The sequence below is a fragment of the Bos taurus genome, chromosome 11 (genome assembly GCF_002263795.3).
Source record: "Bos taurus isolate L1 Dominette 01449 registration number 42190680 breed Hereford chromosome 11, ARS-UCD2.0, whole genome shotgun sequence".
Classification (NCBI taxonomy): Eukaryota; Metazoa; Chordata; class Mammalia; order Artiodactyla; family Bovidae; genus Bos; species Bos taurus.
Window position 1 is genome coordinate 93,082,007 of NC_037338.1, and position 27,985 is coordinate 93,109,991.

At 54.8% G+C, this 27,985-nt stretch overlaps 1 protein-coding gene across 3 annotated transcripts; it reads right to left on the reverse strand.

The window, feature by feature from the left end:
* Positions 1–1,897: 1,897 nt before the first annotated feature.
* Positions 1,898–27,936, reverse strand: LHX6 (LIM homeobox 6). Of its 3 annotated transcripts, NM_001192848.1 has the most exons (10): positions 27,595–27,678; positions 26,373–26,444; positions 25,798–25,980; positions 25,316–25,437; positions 16,276–16,496; positions 13,696–13,796; positions 13,383–13,478; positions 13,006–13,180; positions 8,390–8,493; positions 3,314–4,109 (listed from the first exon to the last, which is right to left on the reverse strand). In NM_001192848.1, exons 1-10 carry the CDS (start codon positions 27,676–27,678, stop codon positions 4,089–4,091), a joined length of 1,179 nt encoding a protein of 392 aa, NP_001179777.1. In that variant the 3' UTR covers positions 3,314–4,088. The 3 variants fall into 3 exon arrangements, with proteins under 3 accessions (XP_005213089.1, XP_059747431.1, NP_001179777.1); XM_005213032.5 differs by lacking the exon at positions 8,390–8,493 and having other exon boundaries at positions 1,898–4,109; positions 27,595–27,936; XM_059891448.1 differs by lacking the exons at positions 8,390–8,493; positions 27,595–27,678 and adding an exon at positions 27,247–27,439 and having other exon boundaries at positions 1,898–4,109.
* Positions 27,937–27,985: the final 49 nt, after the last annotated feature.

The following is a 27,985-nucleotide window of genomic DNA, read 5'->3' on the forward strand; positions in this document are numbered from 1 at the left end:
TACAAGAGAGCTTAATGTCACCTTTACAGAGGGGGAATCTGAGGTTCAGGGAGATTTGACCTGACCTCGGTCATACAGCATTTGAATCTGAGTCCCTCTGAAGATAAAGCCCAGCTTTATTACTTTTTTTTAAAACCAGGAGCAGCCTGCCTGATCAATGTTGATTTCACAGAGCAGTAGGACACAATGACTGTGCCCAGGTTCACAGCTGGTATCTTGTAAGCACAGAAATGGTTGCCCACAACAGCTGCTCCCTCTCTGAAACTTCCCTAGCTGGGTCTCATACCCTAAGCACAGAATCAGTATGGTGCCCCTGGTATGAAAGAATCCAGTGTTGGCATCATACACACCTGGGTTCGGATCCCAGCTCAATCACAGGTATCATACAACCTTGGGCAAGTCACTTCACATCTCTGAGTTTCAGATTCCTCATCTGTAAAATGGGTATGATGGTGCTTAAACCCAGAGGGTAGCTGTGTGGATTGAATGAAACAATACAAGGAGCTGGCACTTAGCAGGAATTCGGTATGTGCTTGCTTTAAAAACTAATTTGTTAGCTGTGCGTACAGAGTAATTGTTCTTCAGAATCACCCCCAGGGATCTTATGTGTCAGCTGAAAACCAGCAGAGGAAGTGGTAACATGTTCCGGGGGGTATACTTGGGCCACAGGCATCCTGGATCTTTGCCTGGCTTTCCCATCTTAGAGGCTGCTGGCTCCTGCAACTCCCTGCCCCTTGTCCCGTGGCTCACCAGGGTCTGCCCAGGAGAGGGAGTCAGGCCTGGGAGGGCTCTGCCAAGGTCTACAGGGACAAGAAACTAGCCATTTGAATTGGGGACCCATGAGTGGCATGCTGGTGCAGAGCCAGGGGTCAAGGGAGGTCTAGGCATGTTCAGCTAAGCCATGGAGGGATGGGGGGTTGGGGCTGGGGGAGAGATCACCTTTCCCTTCTAAGGCAACAGTCACCTCAGGAGATAGGATGGATGGCCACTGGGGGATTCCAAAGTATGTTTTGAAAATAGAAAGTACATTCAGGTAAAGAAAGACACAAACTATTTTCAAAGATACACATATATCTAAATCAACATTTGATAAATGGATTGGAGGAGTGGAGAGGGAGGGAAGGGGTGGGGTCGGGGATGGAGCATGCAACAGCTTAACAGAGGGGCCCTGCAGGGGCGGGGACCACAGCCACCCCTAGCTGAGGCTCATGCGTGACCCTGTTCCAAGCCACAAAGTGGGGTGGGGCAAGGGCGGGGTGGGCCTGCTGGGGAAGCCTCCGCACCAGGCAGAGCCAGTCTCCTCCCTTCCTGGTGAGCCTGGGCTTCTACAAACGGTTCTGCCATTAAAAGAAAATTCGGCAGCCAGCAGCAGGATGCCTGCTCCCTAGATTACACGGTGGCTCTGGAACCCAGCCAGGCTAGTTGTCACCCCCGTCTCCAGTCCGTATTCCCTTCACTCCACCCCATTTCCCAATCAGGTTCCTCTATGCTCGTCTCTGGCCTCCCAGCATCTCCTCTTGTGAACTTACTCCATGAACTTCTCATCTGAAGATACAGCTCAAGTGCCCCCCTCCCCAAGTCCAGACAGCACGTGGGGAGGGATCCGTCTACAGCATTTGCCTGACTGAGAGCTTCTCCCGGGCCCTTTTCTGAGCCTGCAAGGTCAGCACGGGACCCAGCAGAGTGTGGTCGGGAGTGAGGTGGGACACCAGCCAGTCTGATTTCCGGCACAGCACAGACTAGAGAAGAAACCCACCATGATGCCTTTACTCTGCTCAGCCTCCTAGCTGGAAGGGGTTTCACTGTCTAGCAGCCCTGCCACTCTGGGGGCCAGGCCTGAGCCTGAGCCCTTCACCAGAGAACAGGAAAGAAATGGAATCCTGTTGTGCTCTGGAGGTCAGTGCCAGCACTTCTACTTGCATTAACTTTATTTATTACACAAATAAGACATTTACAAAGCACAACATGAAAGGTATGTAACAAAACAGACATTGGTTTTACAAAAAAGTGCTTACAATTTTTTTTTTTTTCCGTGTGTGTATGTGTGTGTGTGTGTTTCCCCCTTTTGCTTTGATTTAAATAAATAGTCCTGATGGCCTGTAGGTTCTCAGGCTGCTCTATCAGGCTAGTGGAGACATGTCTGAACCGAAACATGCTACAACCACGTGATCCACGCAAGGAACAGACCCTGGGGGGAGGCTCAAGGCAGAGTGGGTACTAGGTGACCCTGGGCAGGACTCGGCTGGCCACTCACCACATGATGGTGCTTGGGACTGGGATCACTGGGAGCAGAAATCAAAGGAAAGATTAGAGCTCCCCAGTCACCAGGGATTGGGCCCAGCTGCTCCTGGTAACGTCAGCTCTGAGCACAGGGCTAAGCACACATTATTCACTAGGTGAGTTCTGAACTAAGCTGCACCAACTATATTCAGAGGGGTGCCTTCTCTTTGCCCTGAGTCAGCTGGAACTGTCTTTGAAAGCGAAAAGAAACAGGTTCCCTTCAGGGGCTACACCCGGGCCCAGCCCTCCTCCAGATCCCAGAATGAGAATGGCATATAAGTTTTCATCTTAAGCGCCAACTTCAAGCATTTGGATTCCGAACCCTTATCCAGACTCAGTGAGATAGTGCTGCAACTGATTGTCGATGTCTGCCACGGGTGAAACCAGGGACAGCAGATACCTGTGTACCATGAGCTTGCTTTCCCTGTCCTAGAGTCTTCTTCCCAAAGCAACATACCAGGTGAACCAAAGCCGGAAGGATGACTAGCAGCCTCTAGTGGGAAATGCATCAGGACACAAAGTAATTCTAAGATTACAGGATAAGCTTGGGACAAATGAGCATCCCCTGAAAACATAAACCATGATCTTGTGTAGCATGAGCCCTTTCGTTTTGTGGGGAGGGGAAGAGTAGCGGGACAGGGTGGGTGTGACCACAGCTGTCTGGTCCACCTTCTCAGGAGTAGACGGGGCTGGCTCTGGGCAGGGTTGATGGAGAAGCCCAGAAGTGCCAGCTAGAACCCTGGGCTTGGCACACTCACTCAGCATCAGGACTCTCTATGCAGAGATGGGTCCAGAATGAATGTTCTGACTGCCCTTTCCCTGGGCTCCATTCCCCAGTCCCTTCAGGAGATGCCCCCTCCTTGCAAAAAAAAAGATGTGGCCCAAGCAGCCCCACCCATCGGGAGGTAACAAGTAGCCAAGAAGCATCCCCAAGTGTAACCTGTCCAGACATTGAGAAATGTCACCGTACAGATCAAAACCCACCTCTGCCATGCCTCCGCACATATGCTGGATAACTGGGGGAAAGTGGGGCCCCTGGCACACACACCCCGAGCTTCCTCTTTCTTCTCCTTAAAATGGCTCGTGCCCCTCCCAGCCCAACATGCCGACTCCTTCTCCTGGGCCTCCAAACTAATGGGGGTCTTTGTTCCCCCCACCCCCTCCCTATCCCGCTGCCTCTTGGTCTGGGCAGGCCTCCATCTTTGCCCTGTTGGGCCTCTCAGGGTTGGTCAGTGTCTCTTCTCTCTCTGAACTAACTTGACATAACCAGACAGATGGAAATGATAAAATTAGAACATAGCTTTCCTTTGGGGACATCCCACAAACACTGTAGAGTTTTCCAGACAAAAGCAACAGAGCGGATAACACTGGGGGTTGTTGACTATTTAGAATTTGGAGATGATTCCAAGGAAGTAGTAAAGGCCAACACAGGAGGAAAGAAAACCTGTAAATTGGAAGGCTGTTGGCGTCGCGAAACTCAATTCGGCCTTTTGCTATTGTGATCAGCTTAAGTTGAAGAGGACGACTCCTGTCTAAATGGGAAACGTGGGCTGTTGTTTTCACCCTGGCTCCAAGTATCAGGGAGCTCTGCTTTCCTGGAGGAGGGCTCCGCAGTGCTCCTGGTGGGTTCTGGTTCTCAGCAGGAGACAGGGAGGCCAGGCCCAGGGGCCTAGCTGGCGGCGGGCAGGATGGCAGACGAGGGGTGGATGCGGAGCGGGTGATCCCTGGCAGCAGCTCAGACTCCGGGTTTCAGCGGCTAAGGGACAGCTGCAGGTCGCCCATGGACAGATGCGGAAGTGCCGGCAGTGTCAGTACTGAAAAAGGATGACCTGCAAGAGGAAGGTGTGGGAGGGGGCTGAGCCAGGGTCGGCACCGCCTGGCAGCCCCCCAGAGGTCCTCAAAGGCCTAGAGAAGGAGGGGGACCCAGGGCCCACATCTGAGTTCAAATCCTGGCTCAGTCACTTGCTTGCTGTGCAGCCTTGGGCAACTCACTTCACCTCTCTGAACCTGTTTCCTCATCTGTCAAACAGGGATGAGCACACCTCTCTCCCTCTCTCTCTTTCAGAATGGGGAGGAATCAGGAAGATTCAAGAATAGCAGCTAGCACCTCCTGGGCACACTCCCTGGCACTGGGTATAGTGCACACGGGTGTGATTTCACAGAGCCTGGCCTTAACCCCACCAGGGTGCCCTGATACCATCTCCTTTTTACAGGGGAGGCACTGGGGCCAGAGAGGTGAAAATCAAAGAGCCTGGGATCACCCGGCCCAGAAGAGGTGGACCCAGCAGGGCAACCCCAGCATGGCGCTAGAATAAGCTCTGCTGGTTAGACCCACTGCCTCTTCCTCTCCAAGCCACCTTGAAAGTTACCAGTGGCGCTTACCAAGTACCAGGCAATGGGCCAAGCCCTTCATGCATCCAAGCCCTTGGAGAGGCAGGTGGCTGAGACACGCCAGGTGCCTGACACACAGAGGGTGGTCAGGGACCGACTGCTTCCTCTCCGTCTCCCACCTAAGATGCCTGGCTGACCTCGCACTGCCGCCAACACAGTCCCGAAGGTTCAGCTCAAGGATTATTGGCTGTCTGGCCAATGGGATGTGCCTTTTGACAGTCCAGTGCCAGGAGGAGATTTCAAGTGGGCCGGGGACATCCAGTGGGCATGGCCATATGGCTGTTCCATTTTTTGATCAAGAATGTTAATGGCCCAGGTCAGTTTCCAGGAGGAAGAGATGGAAGAAAGCAATGGTGATCCTCGCCGTAAGAGTCATTGTAATAATAACCAACACACACGGAGCACTTCCTGCTCACCGGGCATCATGCCAGGCCCTGTACATATATAATTGCGTTTGCTTTCAGCAACAACCTTGCATGGTAGGAACTATTATCCCCATTTTGTGGATGAAGGATCTGAGGCTCAGAGAAACCGTGTTCCCAAGTCCCAAAGTGAGAAGGTGGCCGAGCTGTTTGGTCTGCCCGACTCTGGAGCTCACCCCCACCTTAGACTGTGCTCTCCTCTAGCCTCTGAGTTGTCTACCTGGCTTTGGGCTCTTTCTAATAGAAGCTCTCTCCAGAGGGATGACCCTGCCTGTCCATGAGCTGCTGTCTCTCCACCTGAGCAATGATGGCCAGCCTCTGATTTTTAAGAACTTTCCAAGCTCTAAACTGTGGGATCAGGGGCCATGACCGGGAAGAAATGTTGGTACTGGAAACTCACAGGGATGAGCAGTCCAATGACAACACGACAGAGGCACAGGATACTACCCCAGTGCTCAGAGCACTGGTCTCTGGGCCAGGCCAGTGCTGGTCTTGATCAGTGGGTTTGGGGGGCTGCCCCAGGGGGCCCTGAATCTCCTCCTCGCCAGGCTGGATCAGGCCCAGAGGGATTTGGAAGAAAGCCCACAAGGTTCTGCACTGCCTGGACACACACAGTCTACCAGGCCCCAGGGGTTTGGCAAGATGTGGACAGAGAAGGTTCCTGGGAGCTGGCAGGAAGGTCTGACAGTGAGAGGGCGGAAGGTCATGAAGAGGGGGAAATGTTTTTCTGTAGAGTTGCTGGATGTGAAGTTGGGGCTCTGGGCCAGCAAGAGAGAACTCTGGCTCGGCAGCCAATCCCAGGGGCCAGAAACCTTCCCCAGCCAAAAGCTGCCAGACCCCTAGACTGGTTCATCCTTCAGGCTGAACCAGACATAACCACAGGCTTAGCTGAGAAACCAGGAGACAAGGGCTCATCTCCAAGTGCTGAGCCCAGAGTTAATTCCTTCCAAAGATCCCCTCTGACCCCAGATAACGTCCAGGCCCTTTGCTTGAAGGCACAGGGCCCTCATTATGTGACCCCCTGTTGGCTCCTCCTCCACTTCCCTGGGCCCCAGCCACACTAAGCCCCCTGCTGTCCTTCGAGGTTCTTCCAAACCTCTGTGCCTTGGCAGGGATTCCTCACGTCCCCTGCCTCTCCCCTAGAGCTGGCCATTCTGTCTTCTGGGTCCTCGAAGATTCACGTTCATCCCTTATCCTCAACTGCCCAGGGCTGTAGCTGCCCACCTCCTGCTCTAAGCCACCCTGAGGACAAGGACCATGCCAGCTCGCTGCAGGGTGGGACAGGATGAATGCTCTCCTGCAGGCCGGGGGGCAGCTAGCCCCAGGATCAAGGCCAGCTGTACCCACACTTGCTGTGTGTCTCTGGGTGAGCTGCTGCTCTGGCTGAGCCCATGTCTGCAGGGATGAGATGGAGTCAACCACAGTCATCATCCCAGAGAGGCTGTGAAGGGTGAGGTCAAAAAGAGCACTGTGCAGACTGTAAAGTGCGGCTCAGAAGCACATGGTTACTGAACCAGGTGGACTTCAGATCTGAGGGGCTAGCTGCATCCCTGGACAGGTCGGGTCACCTCTCTGAGCCATGTTGCCTTATCTTTACCATGAGGATGCCATCCTCATATCCACAGTGTGATCAGGGGCATCAGACAACATATGTAAAGCACCTGCCATGAACAAAGAAGCTGTTTACCCAAGGCAGCCCTTCCTGTGAGTATGACAGTCTCAAAGGGGATGGGGTGGGGTCACCCACCACTGGGGTCTCCAGAATTTGAGACTGCATACGTACTACCATTTACTTATAAACCTACTGGTCCTAGTGGCTGGCTGTACCTCTGCATCATCTACTTTCCCCACGGTGCCCAGCCCTCAGCCCAGCCCCACAGGTAGGTGCTTAATCAGGAGGTGGAGTAAGAGGGGCTGTCCTGGAAAGGTAGTCCCACTCCGGGCTGCCTGCCAGAATCACTGGGGCTGGGTATGACACCCGTGGGTCCCTGGGGCCCACCCCAGCTCCCCAGAGGCGAGGCTGGGGAATCTGCCTCTCTAGGAGCTGCCCAAATGATGCTGAGGCATAGAAGACTGCGTTCAGGCCTGGCCCTGTTTCTCCTCAAACCCAGCACATCCTCTGACTCCTGGGGCTCCCTGCCTCTCCAAGGACCACTACAGTGATACTTCTAAAAGAGACCTCCAGCGCCCACCATGGTCCACGCACCTCTACCTGGCAACCTGAGGGCTCCACCGCTCACTCTTATTCCTCCCAGGCTCATGTGCCAGCAGATCTGAATCACTCTGGGTTCCCTGAGAGCCCTGGCGGCTCATGCCTTCCCTGCCAAACCCTGAGGCTCAGGCGTGCCTTCCTCCAGGAAGCCTTTGTGTGTTTCTCCTGAGCCCCCACTCCCAGCTCCCCTGGCCCCAGCATCACAGTTGAATCACACTTGTGTCCTAACTGTTGGCCTCCTCGACGGCAGGAACTACATTTCCTTCATCTCTGTGCTCCTGGCAACTGACTTGGGGCTCCTGGGAACAATCTGTACATAGTATGACGGTTGAAGAACTGATTTTGTGAACGAGTAAAGGTACAAGTTCTCATTCCGGCTCTGTGACCTTGAGCTACCTGGGCCTCATTTTCTAAAAGAAGGGGTTGTCTGAGAGCAGTGGCTTTCAGGGCTCACTGCGAGCTGTCCTGGAGCTGAGTGGGAGGTGGGGGCTCTACTCCCTCTGCAGTTTCATCCAGAGTGGCTCCCCACTGACCTCGTTTCATCTCCATTCTTCGTTATGAGAAAGCGCAAACAAGTGGGTTCCCGGGCTTAAGAACAGAGCTTTCAAGCCACTGGACTGGGTGACATCCAAGCACCCTTCTGGGCGTCCAGTCCTACTGCTTGAGACAACCAGAGATCGGGTTCCACAAAGGAGGCCTTACCAGTTGACCAAGGGCCACTGGCTGGCCTGCTGTCCCTGGGCCCCACCAGCTCAGGTTATTCACTCGCAGGAGGAGGAACCCGTGACATGGTGGGAGGCAGGGTGGTGTGTGATATAAGCCCTGCTCAGAGCCGCAACGTTTGAGCGAAGTAACCAAATCCGTAAATTTGAAAAAGAGAAGGCCAGCCGTGGTGGGGAGCCACCAGGGGGCTGGCCGTACACTCCGAACACACTGGCACCAGATCAAGGGACTGCGTGGTGGGGCTCAGGGGGGCCTGAGTGTGCCGGGCTGAGGGTGCCTGCTCAGCGACGAGAATCTTGCCAGAAACCCAATCCTGGCGGGGGGGGCTCTGACCCACCCCACCCAACCGGGCTCCATTTACCTTCTCCCCCCGGTTGGAGAGTGGTCCATCCATATCGGCTTTGAGGTGGACTGGGGGCGCGGTGTAAGGCAGCCGGCAGTGCACCTGCCCACACTGTACCTGACCTGTGGATGAGAGGATGCCTTGGAGCCCATCGCCCAGTCTCCATGCAGCATCCCACCAGCCCTGGGCTCGATAGGCTGGAGCCCTGGGGCCATTTTCACCTCTACCACTTACCAGTGGGGTGGCCCTGGGCAAAATTTCAGTAGGGTTGGTTGCAATACCCTATGTGAAAGTCTTTTGGCTTCTGGGATCTTAGTTCCCTGACCACGGATCAAACCCGTGCCCTCTGCAATGGAAGCGCAGAGTCCTAGCCACTGGACCACCAGGGAAGTCCCTGAAAGTCTATGAGCAATGAAGCTATGTGTGATAACTGTCTGTTGTGTGTGTGCTCAGTTGTGTCCTACTTTTTGTGACCCCACGGACTATAGCTCATAAGGCTTCTCTCTCCATGGAATTTTCCAGGCAAGAATACTGGAGCTGCCATTTCCTTCTCTGGAGAATCTTCCTGACTCAGGGATCGAACCTGCATCTCTTGTGTCTCCTGCATTAGCAGATAGATTCTTTACCAACTGTGCCACCTGGGAAGCATAGTTGATAATAACTATCTAACTCAATGATAAACACTCATAAATGAATATGTACATCCCCTATGTTCACAATAGCCAAGTCAACCTAAATGCCCATCGACAGATGAATGGATAAAGAAAACGTGGTACATGTATGTGATGGGATACTACTCAGCCATAAAAAGGAAGGAAATAATGCCATTTGCAGCAACAAGAATAGACCTAGAGATCCTTATAATAAGTCAAGTCAGAAAGAGAAAGACAAACACCATATGATATCACTTATGTGTGGAATCTAAAATACGACACAAATGAACTTTTATGAAACAGAAACAGACTCGCCGATACAGAGAAAAGATTTGTGGTTGCCAAGCAGGGAGGTAGGAGAGGAACGGAGTGGGAATTTGGGGTTAGCAGACGCAAACTGTTACATACAGAAGGGATAAACAAGGTCCTGCTGTATAGCTAGCACAGGGAACTATATTCAGCATTCTCTGACAAACCATAATGGGAAATAATATTAAAAAAGAATGTGTGTATATATATATATATATATATATATATGTATGTATATATATAGAATAGAATCATTTTGCTGTACAGCAGAAATTAACACATTGTAAATCAACTATATTATAGTTTAGAAGTTTTAAGAAGAGAGAAAAAGAAATGAATATATACATTCAAGGCTGTACATTCCTATATTCAAGGCTCTACCCCATCCATTCAAGTCCTTCCTTGGTGTGTTGTACCTTCTTATCTCCCAGGTATCACCAGGGCTTTACCCCCCTCCCCTAGAGGACTCTGTACTCATACATCACCTTCTCTAGGATGCTCTCCCTGACCACCCTATTCACAACTGCCACCCAACACCAATACCTACCCCCTACCCTCCCTGCCTGTCTTCTCAGTTTTATTTTTTCTCCTTAGCACTTACCATCATCTGACTGACTGTATATTTTTATTGTTTATTTGATGTTATCTGTCTTTGCCAGCTAGACTGCAGCCTCTAATGAGGGCAGGAATTTTTGATTGTTTCTAGATTCTAGTCTTTGTGGATTTCCAGGACCTAGAATAAGGCACGGCATCTAGTAGGTACTCTTTAAGATTTTGCTGGATGAATCTCTACCCTATTCCAATATTAAAACAGTGAGGGGTAAGGCCATCCTTGGTCTGACCCAAATGTCTCATGCTTCCACCTCTTTGCCACTACAGTGAAGCCTATGGCCTCCCTCTTCTCTGAACTTTGTCCTCTTTGGTTGCAGGGGAAGGAGCCCTGTACAGAGACCTGCAATTAATATGTGACAGGGCAAGTCACTGTGCCTTTTTGAGCTACAGTTCCCTCATCTGGAGAAGATGGAGGAATTCTTAATATGGGGTGTTCTGAGGGCCCATGAACAGCCTAAGATTATGTGGAGAACTCTGTGCATATGTATGCATTTCTGGAGTCTAGTTCCAAAGCTTTTTTATGAGATTCCAAGCTTGAAGTAAGTGTTAGTTGCTCAGTCATGCCCGAATCTCTGCGACCCCATGGTCTGCAGCCCACCAGGCTCCTCTGTCCATGAGATTTTCCAGGCAAGGATACTGGAGTGGGTTGCCATTTCCTTCTCCAGGGGATCTTCCCAATCCAGGGATCCAACCTGGGTCTCCTGCACTGCAGGCAGATTCTTTACCAACTGAGCTACAAGGGAAGCCCAAGCTTGAAGGCTCTGGGAAACTCAGGAACCTGTGAATTCAGTGAATGGCAAAGAAAATTTCTAAGGGGACCTTCAGTCACGCAACAGGAGGCAGCACGTTCAAACACCCTTGACGCCTCCTGCCCCAAGCTGGGTTCACCTTGAGGGGAAAAGGAAAGGGCATTTCAGTCCTTTCTCTAGGTGTCCCTAGGTTTGGCCAACAATCTATGTGGACAGAATCCTGACATAGCTCTGGAGACCATGGCCCCACTCTCCATGGGGTCACCTAGATCCATTTCCAACTTCACAGCAAACGTTGGCTGGTGGCCCAGACTCCTAGTACCTAGAGAGCCCCTGGTGCTTGGCACCTTTAACAGATGAACTAGATAGTCAATGAGCTCTCTGCAGCTTGAACACGTCAATTGTTTAGAAAAGAAAGGAGGAAAAGAGTCCCTCCTACTGAGCAGATGGTTCAGAAATGGAACAGAACAAAGAGACACTGGCAGACACTGCCACTTCCAACTGGCAGCCTGGTGCAGTAGGCAGGATTCTGCATTTGCAGCTCTGCAAACCAGAACCACCACTACCATCACAAGAGCAGCTAATACTTTTCCAGACTTAATAAATACTAAAGACATTAAGTCAGTGATCTCATCTGATGCTCACAATACTGCTTTAAAATAGGTATTCTCCTTTTTAAAAAAGAGATTGGATTCTTATTGTCTTCATTTTTACAGATGAGGAAACTGGTATTCTAGGATAAGACGACATTTGCCCAATGTCTCACAGCTTGTAAGTGACAGAGGTTGGCTCTGAAGCCCCACAGTATGACACTAAAGCCCACATTTCATCATTAAAGAATCCTGGCTCCCACTAACTTACTGTGGACCATTGGTTTCCTCATCTGTGCAGTAGAACAGTGATGTTTAGAAACATCTGTCGAGATAGTGCCTGGCACACGGCAGGGACTCGGGACACAGCTGTGCCCTCTCTGATCTCCCTTCTCTTTCTCTTTTACTTGAACCCAGAGAAGAGAGGGTTTGAGTTTGTGGGTATGCTGTCGCCACCTATTTTTCTGGTCATGTCCAGCTTTGAGGAAACAAGCAATAGAAACAACCTCAAAGGGAAAGAAAATCTGTGATAAGCACCCATTCAATAGCAAACTCACTAAATGCCCATCCTCCAGACATGCACAAGGCTACTCGCTCTGTCTCTCCCCCAGATTTCCACTCTTTGATCACTCCACCATGACCTGCCACCCCTCGCCCACAGTGCTCAGTCCCCACTGACACCCCCCCTCCCTCCTTTATTTGTTTATTGTCTCCCCTCCTCCCCATCCTGCCACCTGAGCCTCAGGAGCGCACAGGCTTTGGTCTGTTGTATCCCAGTGCTTGGGGTTCCCCAGGTGGAGCTAGGAGTAAAGAACCCAGCTGCCAATGCAGGAGACACAAGACATGTGGGTTTGATCACTGGGTCAGGAAAAGGAAATAGCAACCCAATCCAATATTCTTGCCTGGAGAATTCCCATGGACAGAGGAGCCTGGCAGAATACAGTCCACGGGGTTGCAAAGAGTTGGACACAACTGATGAGACTTAGCACAAAGGCATCCCAGTGCTTAGGGCACAGAAAGCACTCAAAAAATACTTACTGAACACAGTGGATCACCACCCTGTGAGGTAGCATCATTAATGTCCCAGTGTACAGATGAGGAAACAGGTTCAAGGAAGTCAGTCAGGTGTTTTGCCCTCGGCCTCAGCTGTGGGTACTCCTGTCACCCTGGCTCTCTTCTGTGACCCAAACGCATACATGCCAGGGCGCTTTCTGCCTACACTTGGTTCCTCTGCTGCCTGCATTCCTATTTCCCCTCTCCTTGTGTCTCACTCATTCCTGCCATCCTTCTGGTCTCAGCCGGAGGAGAGGTGACATCTCGACACACTCCCATCCAGAATCCTGACTACGGGAATCACCACAACGAAAACCAAACGGCTCATCTATCTGGTGTTGTTTCCTGCCTCTCCCACCAGAACTCAGGCTCCCCCAGGGAAGGGACTTTACCCTTCTTGTTCTTTTCCTGGTCCTCGGGCTCTGGCACAGAGTGGGTGTTGAAAGAGTACGTTTTGAATGGCTTGCCTCTACGGAGGAGTCCAGCTCCACTGCTGCAGAATTGGGGAACTTAACTCCTCTCCCCCACCTCTAGGTCCGAGTGACTGAGGAACCCTCAGCTGCACTCACGAGGCTTAGCAAGGCCTCCCCACGCCTCTGCCACCCACGAGCGCTCGTCTGTACCCGCTCTCCCACAGGCCGGGCGACCGAGGTGTCGCGGTCACTTACTCTCTATGTAGCCGTGCAGGGTGACCATGCGAGCCCGCTCGGGGCTGCTGAACGGGGAGTAGTGGATGTCGTCGGACAGGGCGGAGGGGAGGCGGGACGGCTGCGCCCCAGAGGGCGGCACTGGATGCTGCGGTGTGTGCTTTTTATGACGCGCTCGGCAGTTTTGAAACCACACCTGGAACGACAGCCTCAGCAGCCTCAGCCTCGCGGAAAAGGGCTGGACGCGCCGCTGCGGGACCCCAGGCGGGACTGCCTTGTCGCCACCTGAGGAAGGGCGGCCACGTGTGGCCCCGCGGACCCGCAGCCCGGCTACGCGCTCGAGGGCCCGCCCCCAGGCCCCGCCCCAGACCCGAAGGCCCCGCCCACCCCGGCCCCACCTGGATGACCCTTCGGCTGAGGCCCGTCATGTCCGCAAGCTTCTGCAGCGTCTGCGCGTCGGGGTTGTTGTCCTGCGCGAACTGCGCCTGCATAACCTGCCAGGCGCCGCGGGGCTGTGAGGCACGAGCCCCCCGAGGTCGCCAAGGCCCCGGCCCAATCAGAGGCTCCGGCCCGAAGGCCACGCCCCCAGGCAGCTACAGCCCCTCCCCGCCACCCGCGGGTCGGGCAGAGGGGAGGAGTCAGGAGGCCCTATCAGCCCCGCCCACTCCGAGGCCCCGCCCACACCCGGCCACTCGCGGCCAGCCCGGGTACCTGCAACTGCTCGGCGGTGAACGACGTCCGGGCGCGCTTAGCCGGCTTGGGCTGACTGTCCTGTTCCGAGGGCACTGCCCCCTCCAGCGTGAGGCCGTTTCCTGGGGGCGACAGAAGTGGCTGACCACGCGTCCCCATCTCTTCTAGTGGCAGCCTGGAAAGGACGGGGGTGGGGGGAGCTGGTCCCTGGAAGTGTCTGGAGCGGAGTTGGCTGGGAGCGGGAATCCCAGGGTCCTAAGCCCCTGAACTCAGTCTTTGGGGAAGGGGCTTCTACTTCTGAGCATCTGATCAGTGCCAGACGCTTCTCTTTGGGGGTGCCCTGTACTTCTCACAACCCTGAGGATTGGTGACATTATCCTCGTGTTACAGCGGAAGATACTGAGGTTCAGAAAGAAGAAAGTCCCAGCTCTGGACCTTTCGACTAGTATTCTGAAAGCTAGCTGACTCTAGCATCCCAGTTTGGTCTCCCTCCTTGACATACTGAGGAAACCAAAGACTGATGGAGATGGGAAACAGGCAGGTTACAGAACTGTGATCCTAATTTTGTTTTTTTAAAAAAAGGATGGAAGCAAAAGGTTGGAAGGATATACACCAAAGGCTTAGGAAGAGGGAGTGCAATTATGAAGACTCAATGTTTCTGCAGCTTCTGAAGTTTTTCCAACAATCACATGTCATCACCTTTTCTAAGGTTTAATTTTGTTAACTGGAGTATGTGTTATTCTCTTTCCACTTAACATTACTTTTTAAATCACACTAAATATATTCTTTTAATATCTCATTTTTCTGAATGAAAAGCTAATATATGATCCTTATCAATAACTCAGAAATCAGATAAGCACAAAGAAGAAAATTAAAATCTCCAGAAACTCCACCACTATTCATAATTTTTTAATTAGGAAAAAGTGTGCTAAAAGAACAAAACAAACACTCCAACATACATACATAGAATACAATCTGGGAAGATATACACTAAAATGTGGGGTGGTGGCATTTGGAGTGGTCTTTATTTTCTTCTTTTTGCTTACCATCCTTTCTAAATTTTCTATAATGGACATGTGTGTGTTTAAGTTTTACAAGTAAAGCAGTAGCCAAAACTGAGGGCTGGTCAGTAAAGGAGATCTGAGGTCATAAGCCTTCAGGTTCCCTGCATGATAGGAGTCTGGAGTCAGGTCTGGCTATGAGAGCGGAGTGTAACTGGCAAGGCTGTGGCTATCGGGTCCTGTTTGGTCCAGATATGGAAGGAACCTGGAGTGACTGATGGCTCCTGGTGTGGGGGAAACGCTGACTCCTGGACTTCCACCCCAGCTCTACAACTGACTTGCCCAGTTTGCTTGCAGGTAAATTCAGAGCACCCCAGCTTCACTTGCTCCCCACCCAGACCCACTCAGCCCTGATCCTGGCAGGAGAAAGTGACGGCCTGCTGTGGCCAAGGCTTCCCAGGTGGCGCAGTGGTAAGGAATACACCTGCCAAAGGGTTCGACCCCTCGGTCAGGAAGATCCCCTAGAGTAGGAAATGGCAATCTACTCCAGTATTCTTGCCTGGAAAATTCCTTGGATAACCAAGCTTGGTGGGCTATAGTCCATGTAGTCTCAGAGTAAGACATGACTGAGCGACTGACTGGTGCTGTGGCCATGGCCAACAGCACTCTGGGGATTCCTAACTAGTTCTCTGACTAGAGACTGAGGCAGTATGGTCCATACTTCCTGAGAGGCACTGGGGATGGGGCAGACTTAGCCCCCACAAACCCGGGAAGACCTGGGTCCTGTCCCTGAGTCTAAGTGTCTTCGGAAATCTCAGTATCAAAGTCAGAAGAGATTTAGGGGTCTTCCTAGTCCAAGATCCCCTGGAAAAGGGAAAGGCTAACCACTCCAGTATTCTGGCCTGGAGAATTCCATGGACTATCCATGGATTCGCAAAGAGTCGAACACAACTGAGAGACTTTTACTTTCACTAGTCCAATAACCATTTTCCCACTAGGGAGAGTGAGACCCAGAGATAAAAGGCAAATTTGTAGGTCAGCACAACCTGCCAGAAGCAAAACTGAAGTTCCGGTCTCTAGACTCAAAGGCCTTTCTCCTTACAGCCCAGAATGAAAACCCCATGCCCAAACCTCTGGCTTGTACCTGCTGGGGTGGGAGTTGGGAGGAGAGGGTCGCATCATCTCTGGACGACTGGCCCAAGCCTGGTTCCAGCAAAGGAGAGGGGATGAACCTCCAGGCCACCCAGAGCTATCCAAAGGCAGAGTAGGCTGCTGGTGATGAGAGTCATTGCTAGGGCCATTGAGTGCCTCTTGGCTTTTCCGAACATCAGCCTCATCTATCTCTGAGGTGTCTTATCGTTAGCCCCATTTTACAGAGTAGGAAACACAATTTGCAAAGACCAGCAGTGTTACTTCAGACTAGCAAACAAATGGTGGAGCCAGAAGCGCAAAGTCCATGCACAGCCCCACCCCCATGCTGCTCCCAGGTGATGAGGGGGGCGCCTGGATCTAGAGAATTGCAAGCAGTCCCTGGGGTGCTGAGGTGGCGTGGGGGTCAGAGAGGGCTGGGGGTGGGGAGGGGTAGGGGCGGGTTGAGTACCGTTCTCCGCAGCCCTCTTGAGGTTCTCGATCATGGTGTCGTAGTGAATACGGCAGAGCACCTTCTCCTCGACCAGGCCAAACTCCTCCCCTGTGGATAGCTGGCGCTTGCACGAGAAGCAGGCAAAACAGGCCAGGTGGTAGGCATTGCCGCGTGCCCGCCGGACCCAGTCGCTGGCGTAGATCTGTCGGCCGCACCGAGCGCACTTGGTCCCGAATCGGCTGTGGCACACGGAGAGGGAGGAGAGGAAAGGGATGGTGAGGCTCAGACCAGCCATCCAAACCCCTGAGTCTCTGCCACACCCGGTTCCCGAGGGACTTCACTTGTGCATTTCCCTTTGTCTGGATTCACCATCCCCTGCAGCCAAGTCCCACCTGGAAGGTGAGCTGGTGGGTGGTTTCTTACTTTCTTCTTGGTGCTTTTCTGAGTTTTTCAAATATTCTACCATGATCACTTAATTTGTATATGACATTACTTTGCTTAATAAAATATAGGGGAAATATAATAATAGCAATAACTTGGCAAATTTATGAGCACTTACCACTTGCCCAGCAAGATTCTAAGTGTTTTTTGTTGATTGTCCCAATTAATCTTCATTTTGCAAATGAGGAAAATGGGGACCAGAGAGGTAAAGTAATTGGCACAAGGTCACACAGCTTGCAAGGAAAGAAGCCCTAGCCAGTCTGACTCTTGAGAAGAATAAACTGTAACCCAGCTGTAGAGAAATTTGAGAGTTTCTTGAAAGCATAGACAGGTATGCACTTACTGGCTCTGTGACCCTGGACACAGTGTTTAGCTTCTCTGAGTTCTCATTTTCTTGCCCTGAGCTGAACTAGGTGACAACAGCAATGGTTAGTGCTATTGGTTTAGTGCTTTGCAGTCTATTCAGTAAGGAGCTAGTCTCAGACTCCGGAGCCCTGTGTCACTTGAACAAGAGAGAAAAGCCCAGATCAAATGCCTCACTCTCTCTCAAGCTTTCCCCTATTCTGCCGCTTCCCCTTCGCCCTCCCACTTTGTGGTGTGGCTGCCTCCACCGCCACGGGACTGGGAGCCCCTCTAGGAAGCAGCAGAGTCTGTTTACCCTGTCCCAGAAGTCAGCCCAAGGCCCGGCCCCGGAGCACCAGGGAGTCTTTTCTTGAAGTGGATGACTCACCCAGTGACCCTGCACCGGCCCTCTGGTACACACTCTTTTTCAGAGAATGATGACCCCACTCATCTAGCCCCTCAAGCTTAGAAACCTAAATCAACCACCCCTCCTCCTCCTCAACCCAGCAACCAACAAATCATCAGGCACTGTAGGTTCCCTTTCCTAAGTATCTCTGGGACCCATCTCTTCCTCTCCACTGCCACCGCTGCTTTCCTAAGCCTTGCTCCCATCATGCACCCCTCACTGCCAATCTTTACGCCTGTTTCCAGCGACACCCTGGCCAACTCAGCCTCCACACAGTGGCTGCAGGGAAGTTTCCAGCATGGATGCTTTATGCTGTCCCCTACCCAGCTTAAAATCCTCTGGTGGCTCCACTCTACGCTCAGGATCTGGTCCAAGATCCTTGGAGTTGACAGAGCTCAACAGACCACATCCTCTCTTGGCTCATCTCCTCCCTAACCTTCCTCAAGATCCCTCACCCCACACCCAAGCATGAGCCTGAGTCAGCCACGACGGAACGTGGTCCCAGGTCTTATGACCCCTCTGAAGCACTCCCCACTCCCCAGGCTTTCGCACAAACTGTTTCCTCTTCCCACCCCCGCGGACCTCCCCACTCCTAGTTCCATGGCTCCCAGCACCACCTTCTCAGCACTGAACACATCGACTTACAAAAAGTCGGGTTTCTTGGCTCTCCCTTCCACCCCGGCATTCCTGGGAAAGGATCTAGAAGATTTGCCTCTGTGTCCCCAGAGGCACATTTCCACCCAAAAGAGCACTGGAAGCGTCTTGAGAGCGCGCAGGAACCAGCCCAGCAAATGCGCTCTGGTTACAGCCTCGCCTGCCTTGGCAAACACAAACAACTGCCGGTTGAATAAACGGTCTCGGGTTGAACTGAGGAGCGGAGGCCTCGGCCAGCACCGACTACAGGCGTCCCTCCAGTGCCATGCCGCTCTCTCGGAAAAGGGGCTCTAGGGGACCCTGTCGGCGGCCGCGGGGTTCGCTCAGGCCGTTTTGCGCGCCTTGGCCGAATCAACCGTCCCTCAAACAGACAGAAGTGGTTCCCCACCCAGGAAATTCGGCTTCCCCAGCACAGCCCGCGGTCTCCGTTTCCAGTCCTTCAGTAAAGAGGAGAGGAAATCGTTTTGCCCATTTTAGTCTGCTCCCGTCGAGGGGCCGATTCCGAATTCCGCTGCCCGGCTCCAGACTGGGAGAACTTCCTGGCCTCTGAAAGGAAGAAGAAGGAAGGGCCAGCCGTGTGCAGAACCCTCGCTACGCTCCAGGGTTCCGGGCCGCAACTTTTTTCTTGCCTCCCTCTCGCCGCAGCCATGTGAAGTGGGGACTCTAACACCCAATTTGCACATCCACCACACGTTCAAGGTGGACAAGTGACTTGTCCAAGACGACACGGAGTGTGGAACACGGGTTGAGGTCCCTTCCGATGTGCAAAAAATCCCCTAGAACCTGCGGAAGCAGCGGGACTGGAGATGCGTAGAGTTGAAACCTGGTGGTATGAACAGGAAAGGGGCCTGGTTTGACAGCGTCGCATCCCCACTCCAAGCCTTGGGTCCAGGAAACTCCCTCGCGCAGGGCCTGGGGCCTCCGCAGGCTCGGGTAGAGAGATCCTGAAAGAGATGGTAGAGGAAGGTCCCGGCCTTGAGATGCAGGCGAAGCTATTGCGTCTCCAGCCAGCGGTTTCCGTGTTCTGGGATCGGTGCGCAGAACCGGAGTTTAAATTCCTGGATCCTAGCGCTTGGCTCTGCGGGATTCGTCGTTTTCCGCCAGGATGCATCCAAGACTCCTCGCGCATCCCTGATCTTCCCGCTCCACGAGTCCGCGACGCCGGGCGCGTTCTGCGCCTCCATTGGCCGCTCGCAGAGCCCCATCGCCTTGTTCTGAGGCGGGAACCGCAGGCGACCTTTCAGCAACGTTATCTCCCATCTCGTATCACCCCAAATGCCGGGACCTGTCCCCTGCTCTAGGATCTCCCTGCGCGCGTCGTGTCTCCGCCCAGTCAATGAAACCATCCTCCCGGTTAGATCCTCGGATGGGGATGGGAGTCATTTTGCAGTTTGGGATGCGTTTCGGGCGGCTCCTGAAGCGTGTCCCCTACTCGGGGAAGGTGGCGTAAACAAGGGGCACCAGGAGGCTACGTATCCAGGCTCTGACAAACCGATAGACTCCTTTCCCAGGCGGGCAGCTAGGCCCGAGCCGCCGAATTCCGGAAGCAGCGAAATCGGCGGCAGAGACAACGAAACTTCAAGAAAGGGGTGTTCGGGAGCTGCGAAGGGAGCGCCAAAGGGATTAGGGGGCGCGGCCACTGTCCGCCTCCCCCTGCCTTGTGCGCGCCCCTCCCTGGGTCCCCGCGCACGCCACGGGGCAAAGGCGCAAAACACAGAGGCGCTTTGGGAATGGAGAGGTGTCGGAGGTAGGAAGCACAGCCTGGCAGCTGCTGCAAGGAGTGGAGTGGGCGCCGCGCACCGCCTTGTCCTCTCTCCGCGGAAGCCGGGAACGCAGACATCTGGGTATTCGTGGCTTTGCGGAGGGAGCTGTGCGCCAGGGACGGAATCAAGCTAGCTCTCTCGGCCTGTCTCTCCTGGATACCGAGCAGGATCCCAGCAGTTATTTGTTGCGTGAATGAGCCTCAACGAAAGAGCCCATCGGAATTTCACTACGACTCCTGTCCCCATTGCTAAGCTACCCCTTTTCTGGAAACCGGAGCTCAGAGTGGGAGGGCCAATGTTAGGAAGCTAGTGAGACAAGGCGCTGACACTCAAAACCAGTGTTCGCTTGTTTTGCGTTCGGGACGATCACTTGAGGGCCCTAGAGAAGAGATTCTATGAAGCAAACAAGTTGCGGGGGGATGGTCCTATGCCTTCTGCTTCTTCCCTGCTTTGCAAACCCACAGAAGAAGAAGCCGAAAACAACAGAACCAGCATTTAAGAGGTTAAAACGCCCCACTCCTCGGAGGTCCCAGCGCAAGCCCCTCCCCGAACGCCTCTCTCAGCTCCCCCAACATCTGTCCCCCAACAGCTGGCGGCCGCTGGGCTGCTCTCAGCCGCGGTGGGGGGCCGCTTCCCAGCTCTGAGCCTCCCCGGGGACCCTCGGGGTCCGGGGGAGGGGGTGGGATTCCCCCGCTGGAGTATGTGGTCGGAGCTTGGGTTCAAGGGGAAACGAGGAAGAGAAGCCGGCCGGCTTGCCCTAAGTCACTAGGGCCAAGTGGGGGACAGGAACCATTGTGGGCAGCCCCCCTTCCCAGGCCCAGCCCCGGGCACTCTCTGAACCCCACCCCCATCAACGCAAGAAGAGGTCGTTAACCCTTTACTGCCCATGCCAGTGGTCAGGAAACAAGAGGGCTAAGGACCTTGTGACCTGAACCTCCAGTCACTGGGACTCTGAGTTCACTCCTGCCCTAGTACTCCCAGGGCCCACCCAGGGACAGTCAGTCAGAGCACAGAGGGTACTGCCTGTGGGAAGCCAGCCAGCCAGGTAGGGAGTCTTAGGGCCAGCAGGGGTGGGTGGGTGTGGTCTTTGCCATTCCATGGGCCCCACCTTGCACAGACGGCAGGTTGCTGAGGTGTCTCAGCTACAGAAGAGTGCCAAATATTTAGACATAAGGATGGTAAGTCAGGCAGCCCTGAGGGTTATCCAAGTTCTGCCACTTATTAGCTGTGTGACCTCACCACTCAGGGCCTCAGCTTCCCCTTCTATAATGTAGGGGTTATGACAATTACCTACTCACAGGGTGGATGGGAGGATTCAATGAGATAAAGTAAGGAGATGTAAAGGGTTAACACAGTTCCCAGCTTAGAGATGCGCTCTGTACAGTCTCCAGACAGCATCTTCGGTCCTGTCCTCTTCCAATCTCTCAATGGTGGGATGCATTCTCCATTCTCTTGGGACACTGTCTCCCCCAGTCTACAATAGGTATGACACTTAGGAGGGGAGGGGCCGGAGGGGCACTGCAGATCAGTCCATGTGGGGGCAGCAGCCACAGGTCGGTGGGTGGGAGGAAGCTGTCCGGTTGGTTTATTTTTTAAAAAAATATTTATTTATTTGACTGTACTGGCTCTTAATTGCAGCATGGGGGATCTAGCTCTCTGACCAGGGATCTAACCCAGGTCCCCTGCATTGGAAGCATGGAGTCTTAGCCTTTGGACCACCAGAGAAGTCCTCTGTCTGGGGTTTTTATTGTTGAGACATGAATCTCCCAGAAAGGAACACTATCTTTCCACCCCCCCCCCCACACAGGACTCCTCCTCCCCAACTTCATGGAAGCAAATAGAAAGCAAAGTGGTCTTAACCCCAAAAGTGAAGAAGTTAAAAGCATCACACATTTTCCTGGTGGAAAAAAGTTTTTTTTTCTGCTAGGACTCAGGGAGTGAGGGGAGGTGGGAATCTGATTGAGGCCACAAGGGCTGGTGAGGTCCCTGTTTGGATGGTGAGTTGAAGAAACTGAGGCAGAGAGGTCCAGTGAACTCAGAGAGGGCACGCAGTCAGTGGAAAGCCAATTCCTTCCAACAAAGCCAGGAGCAGCAATGGCCCTCCAGACTCTACCCCACCCAGGCACAGCCACCTGCCTCCTGCCCCTGCGAGCTTGGAGTGCTTTCCTAACATCTAGCTTCCTGAGCCCCCGGTGCTACCAGCTCTGCCAAAGAAGATAGAAGACCAGTTTCAGGGAAGGGCAAGATAGCAGATAGAACCGAGAGGAAGCCCTTCCCTGGGGAATAAGACCAGAGGTCAGAGGACCTCAGAAGCTACCAGTGGGGTCTTGGCCACTTCCTCCCTCCCTGCATCCTGTTCAGAAATCTTGGCCTCTCTTTGGGGTGAGTGCTCCAGCCCATTTCCCATCAGACCCTTGATCTTGGGTTTCAGAAAACAGAGGGCCAGAGAATCTGAGTGCTAGGCGCTTCCCTGAACCCCAATCTAGAGAGAGGGCTCTGCCTTCCACACCACCACGCTCTCTCCAGGAAGAGCTCACTTCCAGCAGCCACCCAGAGCCTGGGCTGCTGCTCAGAGCAGACAATAGTCCCTGCCTGGTGCTCTGCCTGCTTTTTTCTCTCCCTTTTTGTGGGTTTCATTATTTTTGTTACAGGTGGGGCTGCCAGGGATGAGTTATGCCTGCAGGGAGACCTGGCTGGGGGAGAAACGATCAGAAAAGCCACAATTCTCTCATCCCAGGGAATGTGAGCCTTTATTAACTCTATTTTTTTTTTTAAACAAAAAAATCTGTTTTAGTTTTGCTTTGAGGGCTGTTGTCACTAGAAAAGGATTAGTGCCCAGAACCTGCAGCCCAGAAATGGCCCAGCCCCATTCTTGCTCCCCAAGCTGTCTGAGGAAATGCCACCAGGGCGGGATGCCCCTGCCACCCTGCCAGTGGTGACTCTCATAGCACCTGCCCTTTAGCGAGCCTCTGCTGAGCCTACCTCCCTTCACTGGCCTTCTTGGCAGCTCAGAGAGGTACCCTGGTAGGAGGACACTGAGGGCAGAGAGATGCAGTGATTTGCCCGAGGTCACACAGTGATTCAGGGTTGGCCTCATGGAGTCTGGTCTCTGTGTCTCCATGATAGCTGGATATCTCATTCTTCATCCCACTGCCGTGGAAAGGAAGGGAATGGAGGCTTTGAACAGTAGGGTCAGGATCTGAGTTTTGGCTAATCCTTGAAGATCTAGGAAAGCACATCAACCAAGGAGGCTTGGTCCAGCTTTGGGCATGAGCTGGGGCTGGAGAAGCAGCACAGACACGTGGGCAAGTGGCTCACAGGGTGGCGGGTCTGCTGCCACCAGGAGAACCAGGAGAGGAGGCCAGGCTTACCTTACTCTGCGGGAAGAGGCCAGCTGGTTTACCCAGGCTGTCCTGGCCCACTGATGAACACAAGGAGCCCTGAAAGGGCAGCTGGCTTGTTTCTTTACCAACTGGAGTCAGGCCTAGAGCAGGGACCCTAACCTCCACTTCCTGCCCTGGCCAGCGAAGAGTCAGGACAGTGGAGGGGAGAGGTCACACTCTGGTTACACACCACACAATGACAGCCCTGCCCTCACATACACACAGGCTGCAGCCCATACCCACAAATCCACAGTCACTTCACACCCTTGAGCCCTCAGTGCCTGGATTAAGGCCATAAGCAGAAATGCCCCTCAGAGGAGGGGTGTGTGGCAGGGTGGGGAATGATGGGATTTCAGTCTCTCACCTTGAGACCCCAGTCCAGAAGGAAGCTTGTCCTGACCAACTTGTACAACACACACACACACACACACACACACGGTCCCAGCATTCACAGAGACACACACTCTCCACTCACACATGAACTGACAAATGCTTGCTGTAAAGGAATACTCACGCTATCCACACGCCCCTCGCCCTGCTCAGTTGACACATTCACCCAGGCCACTGCACAGATCCGGACAGGCACTTGGAGTCCCAGGCCACCTGGTAGAGCCGCCCTTGCCCATGCACACCCTAGCTGCACTTCCACTCACACCCATGCACCGATGGAGAAGAGTCCGTTTCTCCAGCCAGGCTTCCTAAGGTGTCCTTAGAGCACCCGAGCCCCAAATACTACAATCCTCCCCCTAGATTCAAGGTCCTTTCTTTCCAAGTTTCCAGAGACTCAAAGCCCTGGGGGCAGGGGCGGGGGTGGGGGGGGTGGGGGGGTGGGCGGCGGGGGGCGGGTAGGGGAAGCGGCATTGCCTTACATAGCATCCCCTGACTTAGAAGATCTTTCTGGGGCTGGGGTATTCCCAGGAAGGCTGCATCGGTGACCTCTCTCGGGGCAGGGATGGGAAGGATGTCGGCGGGATGGGGGCTGCTGGTTGTAGGAAGAGTAGCTTTCTCCACTTCCTAAGAAAGCTCTTGGGAACAGGCGTCCTGCCCAGGAACCAATTCCACTCCACTCTCTCTGGACTCCATAGACCCGAGTTCAGGCCTGCTTCACGCTTCCCCTAGGGATCGGGCCGGCAGTCGCTGCTTCTCTGACCTCACCGTGACCTCGACCCCATGACCCGGGCAGGGCCGAGCCGCGTGGTGAGGAGCCAGGCACGCGCAAGCGGCGGAGATGCGGCGGGAGGATCAGCTAGGCTGCTGTCCAGAGCTGCCGGACGCGGCACCGCGGGGCGGAGGGTGCAGCCCAGGGTGATCTACTCGGGGACCCTGACTGCGGCGCCCCACTCCCCCTTCCTGTCCCGGCAGCCAAAGTCAGAGCCTAGACCCGGGAGAGGCTGAAGCTGGGGAAGAAACGGCGACGGAGCTGCGACTGGAACCGGCACCCGGGGCGCAAGCAGGATCCCAGACACGAAATCCTACACTCGAGCGATGCCGGGGTCTGAGTTGAGGCGGAGCCGGAGACCAAGGTCGGGGGTTAGATCGAGAGCTTAAATATGGGTTCGGATCCGAGACCCATGCGAGGCTAGTGCTTAAGGCCGAACCAGACCTGAATCCAGCCTCGAATTCGGCCGAGGTAAGAGCCGGGACCAGAGCCGGGACAAGAGTCTAGAGCCCAGCTCAGGGTCCTGCCGGGTAGAGACGCCGGCTTTGTTGGAGTGGGAGTAGGGTTTACAGCCCAGGGCCGGGGGCCTCGGAGCTCGACCGACGCGCTGGGAGTCGGAACCGGAGCCTGAGGTTCAGGCAGGAACCGAGAGGGAGCCAGAGACGCGACCAAAGCCGAGTGGGCCTCAGCAACCGGAGGCGGATCACCGGCCCGAACCCCTGCCGGCACCGACGAGCGGCCTGGAGCTCCTGGTGCTTGGCGCTGACAGCGGGTGGGCTGGGCCCCCGCGCTGCGCCGCGCAGGGGCATTCGGAACGCGGGGGCCTCCGGAGCCAGAGACCGAGCGCAGCTGACAAACGGCCTCTGAGCGCCCCCCCGGCGACACTGCTGGCCCTACGGCCGCAGCCTACCTGAAGTAGTCCATCTTGCAGAAGATTTCCTTATTCTTGATGTAGCAGCTGTTCTGCTGCCTCAGCGACGTGCGACACACGGAGCACTCGAGGCAGCGCACGTGCCAGATGAGGTTGTTGACCTGGGGAGGGGGCGGAGATGGGGGGACGGCTGAGCGAGGACCTCTGCGCGCGCCCGGCTCCAGACTCCCCAGCCCCCTTTGCAGACACAGGCGCCGGAGCTCTGAAGAAACATGTGACTTCCCCCACTTTTCTTCTGTAACATGGAAGCTCAGGGAAATAGAAATCAACTGCCCATTTTTCAGACGGGAACCCGGGGGCGCAGAGAGACGCAAAGATCTGCCCGAAGCCGCGGAGTCTGCCCGGGGCTGAGCAAGGATTCGAATTGAGGGGACCCGGCGCCGGCGTGGCTCCCCCTGCAGTCCTCAGGGTCGCAACCCACACCCTGCCAACACACACACAACAACCCGCCCCTGTCTCACCTTGAGCAGATAGCGGTCCAGGATCTCCAGGCCGCAGCTGGAGCATATGTTCTTGCCGGCGGACGGCACGGAGGAGGCGGCAGAGGGAGGTGAGCAGACGGAAGGCGTGCTGGGCGTACAGGGAGAGGCCCGGCCCTCGTCCTTGTCCAGACCGCCGGCCAGGGCCTCAGCGTCCGACTGAGCCTGCCGTAGGGGAGAGGGAGAAGCCGCACTCTGAGCTGCGGGCCGAGTCGGGTGCCCAACGTTGCTGCAGCCTCGGAGACAGACCCGGGCCTCAGCGAACCAACCGACAACGAAATCCGCCCCCAAACGACAAGCCACGGGCTACAGGACAGGAATGGAAGGGCCTACTGGAGAGTAAAGGACGGCTCCAACTTTTAGCACGAGCGTCCTAGGTGCTAGGAGCGGTCAAAGCTCGCCTTCCCGGCCAGAAAACCGAGGCTATTAGAGAGACTGCGCCCTGCAGCAGTCCCCCAGCGCACGGGACAGCTGTTCGGGGCCGGAAAGCCGCGTCAGCTCCCCAGGGCCCGGCCGCCAGGGCACCGGGGACCGAAAGCAGGGCCGAACGAACTCACCATGGCGGGTGGCGCGGTCCCTTCAAGGCAGCGGGTGGTCGCTTTGCAGCCGGACCCTGGCTGGGCCATCACCTGGGGGAGGGGGGAGGGAACGCAAGCGGCGGCGGCTGCAGCACTGGCTCCGCGCAGCCTGAGCCCAGCGCCTCCCCGCGCCTGTTATATAAACCGGCGCGGAACAATGAGTCCTAACTTTGTAGTGGGCATTTAAAGCCCTTCCCCACAAAAGCGGTGTCTCTCTAATGAAGCAATTTGAATTTGGATTGGATTTTTTCCCTCTCTCTCCCCCTCTCCCTGCACTTAACCCGTGGCTCTTGAAGTAATCGCTTAGTTCCCTTGCAATCCAAGCCTCTGAGGGGGAAAAAAAACACGCGCACACACACAAACTACCTGCAATTAGAAATTGTCGTGAATGCCCAAGATAAGAGGTAGCCAGAGTGTCAATTCCAACTGTCAATCAGTGAGATCCATCAGGCCGCCCAAAGAATTGCAAATTTGATTTTTTAATGGTAGTAATTAAAAATCGAATTTTTTCTCCCTCCACCCACCCCCCTTCCTCGCTCCCTTCTCCTCCTCTCGGCGCAAAATGCAAAAAGGAGAAAAGAGAGAAAGAAAGAAAATAAAAAAGAGATTGGGGAGGGGCGCTTGAGGAAAATAAAACCCTGAGCGCTGGGAGCATCAGCCCGTCCGCCCCGCGCGCGCGGCGAAATTGATGCGGAGATGCTGACGCGGATTCAGGCGCTTTCCGAGGGCCAGTCCTAGGAAAACCCAGAGCAAAACGGGGGCGAGATCGGGGACGAAACAGGGCCCAGAAAAGAAAAGGGAGGCGTCCAAGAAGAGGAACGAGCACCCTCCAGCCCCTCGGAGCTCCCGGGACCGGCCCCGCGCCGCGATTCTCAGCGTTGCGCCGGCACAACCCCCGGCGCATCGGCGCTATCAGCGCCTATTCAGACGGACAATACCCGCCTCGCCTCCTCTTGATTCGCCTGTGTCTTTGCTAAATCGCTTTTTGAGAAATTCCTCCAACATTTGCATAATGTGTTCCCGCTTTCCGCGACCCCCCTCCTCGTGCTCGCGCGCGCTCACACACTCACAGACACACACTCCCAGGCGCACCCCCGCACCCCTCCTCCCCGCGGCCGCCCGTCGCCCGGCCCGGCCCGGCTGGGTCCCGGCCCCATCCGACCCCGGCCCGGGCGGCTCACCCACTCACTAGCTCGCTCACCTGGTCGGTGGCGGGGCCGCCCTCGGCCGGCAGCCGGCAGCCCTCGGGCAGCGCCGGAGCGGCGTTCTCATGCTTCCAGTACATGGGCCGGGGAGCGGCGGGCTCGGCGGGCGCGCGGCTCGGAGAGCCGTACCGAGAGGGGCCACGGCCGCAGTGCGAGCAAAGGCTGAACCAAGAGCAGGAGGAGAGCGGAGGCGCCCGCCCCGCCGCCCCGGGCCCGGCCCCAGCCCCCGCCCCCGGCCCGCGCGCAGCCCGGGCCTCCCTGGCTGCCGCCGCCGCTGCCTCGGAAGAAGGTCCTGACAAACTTGGAGAGGCCCCCGCCCCCTCCTCCTCCTCCTCCTCCTCCTCCTCCTCCTCTCCCTCCTCTTGGTCCTCCTCCCCTTCCAGCTGC

Coding starts and splice junctions, on each gene's coding strand:
- LHX6 (NM_001192848.1), bottom strand. CDS start 27,678: ATGTACTGGAAGCATGAGAACGCCGCTCCGGCGCTGCCCGAGGGCTGC. Junction 25,981..26,372: donor GGACCGCGCCACCCGCCATG/GTGAGTTCGTTC, acceptor CCCCTACGGCAG/GCTCAGTCGGACGCTGAGGC. Junction 13,181..13,382: donor TCAGCCGAAGGGTCATCCAG/GTGGGGCCGGGG, acceptor CTGTCGTTCCAG/GTGTGGTTTCAAAACTGCCG.